Source organism: Mustela putorius, unplaced genomic scaffold (assembly GCF_011764305.1).
Source record: "Mustela putorius furo isolate JIRA1106 unplaced genomic scaffold, ASM1176430v1.1 tig00000129_pilon_pilon_pilon, whole genome shotgun sequence".
NCBI lineage: Eukaryota > Metazoa > Chordata > Mammalia > Carnivora > Mustelidae > Mustela > Mustela putorius.
In genome coordinates this window covers 38,124,337-38,131,572 of record NW_025421290.1, presented here as the reverse complement: position 1 = coordinate 38,131,572, position 7,236 = coordinate 38,124,337, and the positions used below count along the sequence as shown (strand labels likewise).

At 54.3% G+C, this 7,236-nt stretch overlaps 1 protein-coding gene across 1 annotated transcript; it reads left to right on the top strand.

Annotated features, from left to right (window-relative positions):
- The first annotated feature begins 3,428 nt into the window (after window positions 1-3,428).
- Window positions 3,429-6,885, top strand: FOS (Fos proto-oncogene, AP-1 transcription factor subunit). The gene is made up of 4 exons (XM_004739234.3): window positions 3,429-3,745; window positions 4,518-4,769; window positions 5,202-5,309; window positions 5,435-6,885. Exons 1-4 carry the CDS (start codon window positions 3,605-3,607, stop codon window positions 6,077-6,079), a joined length of 1,146 nt encoding a protein of 381 aa, XP_004739291.1. The 5' UTR covers window positions 3,429-3,604; the 3' UTR covers window positions 6,080-6,885.
- Window positions 6,886-7,236: the final 351 nt, after the last annotated feature.

The window sequence follows — 7,236 nt, the reverse complement described above, 5'->3', positions numbered from 1 at the left end:
CACAGACAGCAGCCTTTCACTTAATGTTGCAATCACACCAGGCGAAACAATGTGCACTGACTTCCAGACTTACTGAACAAATGCTTGATGTGGGTCAGGTCTCTTAATTCAAATGCCAGAAAAGTGCAAAATAGGAAAAGTCTCCATCTGATAAGGAACAACTGTTGAGGAGAGATAGATTTGTTTTCAGTTTGGGTTAAAATCAGATACAGGATTCTACCCTCCTTTTCACTCTTGGATCCCCAAATAGGAGGAACTCAGCACACAGATAATCACAAACTGCGTAAGTTTGGGTTTTATATGCTCAGACTTGTCCAGAGCACAGAATCCCTGCCCTGCTGGAAGGCAGCACTATGTTTGCTCACAGAGGCAACACACATCTGTCTCAAAGTCACCCTGACCTTGGCAAATGGCAAAGATAATTTCACTTGTCAGTTCTGATTTCCCTCTATTTTAAGGTGACGCCATGTGAGCTCCATATGAAAAATGTGGTTTTGCAGCCCTGAAATGGATTGAGAGGTGAGAGTACATTAGAATGATCACAGATGCAGATCTCTGGCATTTCAGTCTTGATCGTGTCATTTCCCAGGGGACAGTGGATCCAGGTCCCATCTCTGTACTATAGTCCCTTCCTCTGAGACTGCTCTCTGAATCCTCCCCCTGTGTTCCATCTCACCCTGTTCCTACCTCTGTCCAGGCACTTAGTGCTGCTCTGCAATTCTCTACCGAATTTGTCAGTCTTCTCCCCAAGACCGCAATCTCTCAGAGGGTAGGGACGGTTCACTCTGTTCATTATAGTAAGTGCTAGCCCCCAGCACTCACAGGAATGCATGGCTACAGGAGACTTTCAATAGTTCTCTGACAAATAGATGAAAGAATTATGGATTCATGGCTCTGTCCTTTCCAGAGGATGGATTTATTAAGTCTGCAAAACTCTTGTATTAATGGTGCCAGAAAGGAAAGAGTTAAGCTATTGGAGAGGAGCCGGGTTCATCCAAAGACCCCTTTTCTTTTTTTGGCAAAGTGATATACGGAATAAATCCTGGATATAAAATCTTGATACACCCTTTAGGTGCTGGGCTGAGCTGATTCACACTCTGAAGGGGAAGTCAATGAAATCATTCCAGGTTTTCTCTTAAGCGGCCTGCGATCCAGTTGTGAGTGGAAGGCAAGGCCAGACCCAGGAATTCAAAGCTTGACCTACTTTATCTGAGCTAATAAAAAGAGAAATGGATTTGCCCTCAGCTCCCATAACTTTTTTTTTTTTTTTTAAATAATCAAGGGCGGTGAAGTAGCCTGACAGATGAGAGAATTGGGAGAACTGAAGGCCGAAGAATGGCTTTTGGATTCAGGGCATCTTTGAGAAGTCTGTGTTTATAATGTGTTTTTCCTTCTCTCTCTCCTTTTTAAAATGGGGGGGGGGGGGAAGCGCCTGAATTCCCACCAACATAAACTAGTGACATACAATGATGAAATTCTGTTTTCACCTCTGCCTGTGACAGGGAATGCAAAAATAGCAAGTGGCCCAGTTCCACTAATCCCCGCCTCCCTGCCCTCCCAGCTCCCGCCGGGTTCTCATCTCTAAGAATGGAGGTTAGCGCACCGCCGCGCGCGAGCCGCATGCAGCCCCCGGACCCGGAGGATGATGTCAGGCGGCGGGAGTGGCCGCAGCCGGGCTGGGGAGGCCGAGGCCCCGGGGGAGCGAGAAGGGAGGTCGGCCTGGCCGGGCGGACGGCGCGCCCGGCCGATCGGCGTCGCCTGGAGACAGCCCTGGCGGCGCAGTGTTGCTGTAAACAGCCGCTTCCCTGTTACTATCTATAGCAGGATCGCCTGGCTCCGGGGTGCGGCGGCGGCGGGAGGCAGGTCGGCGGTTCGGCTCCCCGCGCGCCCCGAGGGATCCGCCCCCTGCCCTAATCCGGCCTCGCCCCTTTCCAGGGGCCCACCTTGAGCCCCTGGCCCGAAAGAGTGGGGGAAGGGATACAGGGACTCTGCTGGCATCTGCCACTTTGCGTCCCCGAGGAGGCCGGCGCTCTGCGACCCAGGAGGGGGCAATATGACCCCAGTGTCCTTTGCAGCGGAGCAGGAGGCTGGGGCATCTTGGGGGGACACGACACACTCCCGAGTACCTAGCCGCCCAACCCCATTTTCCAGGCCACAGAGCCGCGCCTGAGGTCCCAGCGGCCGAGGTCTCCTGCCTGGGAGCTGCTGGCCAGGATCCTTCCAGCGCCCCCGTCCTCCCCCCTCCAAGTCCGCGCTGGAAAATCACCCGCTGTGGGCTGCCAGTAAGCCCAGCTTCCTGGGGAACCGAACATCATCTAACTCCCCAGCTCGGACTTACGCTCCCCCAAAGGCTGTCTTCACCCAGTACCCGCAACTGACCACTTTGTCAACATAGCACCTCCCCCCACCTCCCTGCAACCCCATCCCACTCCGCAGGCCCCAGCTCAGAACTAGGCAAACGAACCCATCAGACATCCTTGCATGGAGGTTCTGCACAAGGTTTACTGGCTGGTGTCTTAGAGATTTGACAGTAACACTAATATGCCTAAGTATGGCCGAGGGAAAAAAAAAAACAAAACAAAAAAAACACGCACTTTTTTCCCCTTAAAAACGGAAAAAAAACCACCCAAAACGAAACAATTAAAATTAAAATACCCAACATCGTAGATAAAGTAGGTTATCGTATTCTCTTATTTTGGATCTCCCGACTTTTCTACTTCCAAATGCGGTAACAGTCCTAGTATGGCTCCGGCTGGGGGCTAGATGGTCTGCTTCCACAGTTTGCACTTAATCAGGGCTAGAATTGGGAAAGGACGGGGGTCGGGGGAAGGCATTCCTTCCGGGGCCAAGGCTTAAACCCCTGGGCTGAATACCTGTTTCTCCCATACCTGAGCCCCAGCACGTTTCCGGGGTTCCGTATACCAGTGAAAAGGCGCTCGCATCCCATCCCCCAACCCGCCCCGGGAACAAGGGTCCGCATTGAACCAGGTGCGAATGTTCGCTCGCCTTCTTCGCCTTTCCCGCCTCCCCTCCCCCGGCCGCGGCCCCCGCCTCCCCCCTCGCTGCACCCTCGGTGTTGGCTGCAGCCGGCGAGCAGTTCCCGTCAATCCGTCCCCCCTTACACAGGATGTCCATATTAGGACATCTGCGTCAGCAGGTTTCCACGGCCGTTCCCTGCGGTCGTGGGGGGAGCCATTCCCGGAGTCCCTCATCATAGGGGGTCCCCGAGACGCCTAAGACCCAGATTGTTAAACACTCAGGGGATAAGGAGTCAGGCCAAGACGGAAGGCGGGGAGAGGCGAGGGCGGCGGGGGCGGCAAGGAGGCCGCAGAGGTGTCCACGTCCGCTCGCCACCCCCCTCGCTCCGCGATGGTAGCGCCCATGACGTGTGTGGGGGCTCATTCATAGAATGCTGTTAAAAGGGCAGTGGCTGCGGCGCCTCGTACTCCAACCGCATCTGCAGCGAGCAGCAGCGAAGCCGAGACAGAGCCGGCGGCGGCGGCGCAGCGAACGAGCAGTGACCGCGCTCCTACCCAGCTCTGCCCGGCGGCTCCTACCTGTCTCTGCCCCCAGCCCCTCGCCCCGGCCCGGACTCACCGCGACCATGATGTTCTCTGGCTTCAACGCCGACTACGAGGCGTCCTCCTCCCGCTGCAGCAGCGCCTCCCCGGCCGGGGACAACCTCTCCTACTACCACTCACCGGCCGACTCCTTCTCCAGCATGGGCTCGCCCGTCAATGCGCAGGTGAGCCTGGCTTCGCGCCGCCGCGGGGCCCGGGGTCCGGGGGTCCCCGGGGAGGAGACAGCGGGGCGGGACGCTCGGGAAGACGAGTCGCGGACCCCTTCGACAGGGGTGGAAGGCTGCCCCGGCCGGAGCAGCCCTGTGTCGGGAGCCCCGGACTTGTTCGGAGCGCACGCACGCTTGTCGTAGTAAGAACTGATCGCTTTCTGCCGCGGCGGGCTGCTCCTGGGCTGCCCTGGGACCGCGCTCTCTGCCTGGTCTCTGACATCTCGCTGGGGCAAAACGTGTCCCGAGCAAAGACTCGCGAACTAGAGCCCGGCTCCTCCGGGAGGCGACAGAAAGCGGCAATCCCCCCCTCCCCTAGCAGCCTGGAGCAGGGAGGAGGGGCGGGGGAGGAGGGTGAAGCCGGCGGGTGTGTAAGGCAGTTTCATTGATAAAAAGCGAGTTCATTCAGGAGACTCCGGAGCGGCGCCTGCGTCAGCGCAGACGTCAGGGATATTTATAACAAACCCCCTTTCAAGCGAGTGATGCCGGAGGGATAACGGGGACGCAGCAGCAGGGTGGAGGAGAAAGGCAGCGCGTTGCGGATTTCTTGAGAGGGGACGTGGAGACCTTCCATCCAGGACGAGGGGCATATACAAAGTCCCGAGCCGTCCGGGACATGCTGCTTCTCCCTCTCTCTCCCTGCGGCATGCGGCACTGGAAACTCGGCTCGCCCCACCTGTGTCCGGAACCTGCTCACTCACGTCAGCTTTCCCCTTCTGTTTCGTTCTAGGACTTCTGCACGGATCTGGCGGTCTCCAGTGCCAACTTTATCCCGACGGTGACTGCCATCTCCACCAGCCCGGACCTGCAGTGGCTGGTGCAGCCCACCCTGGTCTCCTCCGTGGCCCCATCCCAGACCAGAGCCCCCCATCCCTATGGAGTCCCGACCCCCTCTGCTGGGGCTTACTCCAGGGCTGGAGTCGTGAAGACCATGACGGGAGGCAGAGCTCAGAGCATCGGCCGGAGGGGCAAGGTGGAACAGGTGAGGAGTTGTTCAGCGCCTCGGTAGGGGGCATGGGTTGGCCTTGGTGGAGATGGGGAGCATGGGACACAAGGGGGAAGCCACTACACAGAATTCACTATATATCCTCAGTGGGGAACCCTGGCTCCAAGCCATTTCCATCTCAGGCCAGACTCTGATAGTCCTACCCCAAGAAATGCTCTAAGAGTTTGTTCCCTAAGACATTCCTATCTCATGCTTGTAGACTGGGCTCCTCTTTTGTTCTCTTGCTGAGGATCTTATTGTAAATGCAAGTCACACCCACCCCGCAATGGCAGGTTAGAAATGGCTTCCTAGCAGAGGTGCCGGGAAGCTGGCAAGCAGCAGGGTGAATGCACGGGGGTGAATGAACAGAGCTAGCTGATGGCAGACCTTGTTACTGACTGTTGGTCTTTCCGAAAATTATTTTTCTAGTTGTCCCCAGAAGAAGAAGAGAAAAGGAGAATCCGAAGGGAAAGGAATAAGATGGCCGCAGCCAAGTGCCGGAACCGAAGGAGGGAGCTGACGGACACACTCCAAGCGGTACGTGGATCCTGTGGCTCACTCCTTTTTTCAAACTTAGGGGCAGAGTTGGAGACTGGGTATAGGGGAGCAGGGTCATTGAGTAAGCCCGTGTCTTACACTTTGCTTTATCCATCTGGATACAGGAAACAGACCAACTGGAAGATGAAAAGTCTGCTTTGCAGACCGAGATTGCCAACCTGCTGAAGGAGAAGGAGAAGCTAGAGTTCATCCTGGCAGCTCACCGACCTGCCTGCAAGATCCCCGATGACCTGGGCTTCCCCGAAGAGATGTCTGTGGCTTCCCTCGATCTGACCGGGGGCCTGCCCGAAGCTGCCACCCCCGAGTCGGATGAGGCCTTCACCCTGCCCCTCCTCAATGATCCCGAGCCAAAGCCCTCCGTTGAGCCAGTCAAGAGCATCAGTAGCATGGAGCTCAAGGCCGAGCCCTTTGATGACTTCCTGTTCCCAGCATCATCCAGGCCCAGTGGCTCTGAGACCACCGCCCGCTCTGTGCCAGACATGGACCTGTCTGGTTCCTTCTATGCAGCAGACTGGGAGCCCCTGCACGGTGGCTCCCTGGGGATGGGGCCCATGGCCACAGAGCTGGAGCCCCTGTGCACCCCCGTGGTCACCTGTACTCCCAGCTGCACTACCTACACGTCTTCCTTCGTCTTCACCTACCCCGACGCTGACTCCTTCCCCAGCTGTGCGGCTGCTCACCGCAAGGGCAGCAGCAGCAACGAACCCTCCTCTGACTCGCTCAGCTCACCCACACTGCTGGCCCTGTGAGCAGGCAGGGAGGGGAGGCAGCGGGCGCCGGCAAGCGCCACTGCCCGAGCTGGTGCATTACAGAGAGGAGAAACCCGTCTTCCCTCGAGGGTTCCGGTAGACCTAGGGAGGACCTTATCTGTGCGTGAAACACACCAGGCTGTGGGCCTCAAGGACTTGAAAGCATCCACGTGCGGACTCAAGTCCTTACCTCTTCCGGAGATGTAGCAAAACGCATGGAGTGTGTATTGTTCCCAGTGACACATCTGAGAGCTGGTAGTTAGTAGCATGTTGAGCCAGGCCTGGGTCTGTGTCTCTTATCTCTTTCTCTTTAGTCTTCTCATAGCATTAACTAATCTATTGGGTTCATTATTGGAATTAACTTGGTGCTGGATATTTTCGAATTGTATCTAGTGCAGCTGATTTTAACAATAACTACTGTGTTCCCGGCAATAGTGTGTTCTGATTAGCAATGACCAATATTAAACTAAGAAAAGATATGACTTTATTTTCTGGTAGTTAGAAATAAATAGCTATATCCATGTACTGTAGTTTTTCTTCAACATCAATGTTCATTGTAATGTTACTGATCATGCATTGTTGAGGTGGTCTGAATGTTCTGACATTAACAGTTTTCCATGAAAACGTTTTATTGTGTTTTTAATTTATTTATTAAGATGGATTCTCAGATATTTATATTTTTATTTTATTTTTTTCTACCTTGAGGTCTTTTGACATGTGGAAAGTGAATTTGAATGAAAAAATTTAAGCATTGTTTGCTTATTGTTCAAAGACATTGTCAATAAAAGCATTTAAGTTGAATGCGACCAAGCTTATGCTTTTCATTCTGGAAGTTTCGTGAGATTCTGAAATGTATCAGGAGACCAGTTTGTCCAGAAGGGAGGCTCCTGGAGGAGGACACGCCCCTTTGTTTGATCTCTTATCAGAATAGAGAAGGAAACTCTAGAGCTGATGTTGGCATATCTTACAAATAATGTGTGTTCACTTGGCGGTGCTAAGATTCTCCAGCAGATTCTGGGAAGGGAGGAATTGGCTGTTTAATAGTTTTTGTGGGAACATGTCTGCCTGCTTCTTTCTCTGTTTCGAAAGTCAAAGGGGGGGAATATTTAAATCTAGTTGTGCTTATATTAAGTGGAAATGTCTTGATCTAACGGGAT

Bases quoted from the DNA above. Each gene is read 5' to 3' on its own strand.
- FOS (XM_004739234.3), top strand. From the start codon at position 3,605: ATGATGTTCTCTGGCTTCAACGCCGACTACGAGGCGTCCTCCTCCCGC. The intron at 3,746-4,517 runs GTGAGCCTGGCT...GTTTCGTTCTAG, and splicing joins GCTCGCCCGTCAATGCGCAG to GACTTCTGCACGGATCTGGC. The intron at 5,310-5,434 runs GTACGTGGATCC...ATCTGGATACAG, and splicing joins TGACGGACACACTCCAAGCG to GAAACAGACCAACTGGAAGA.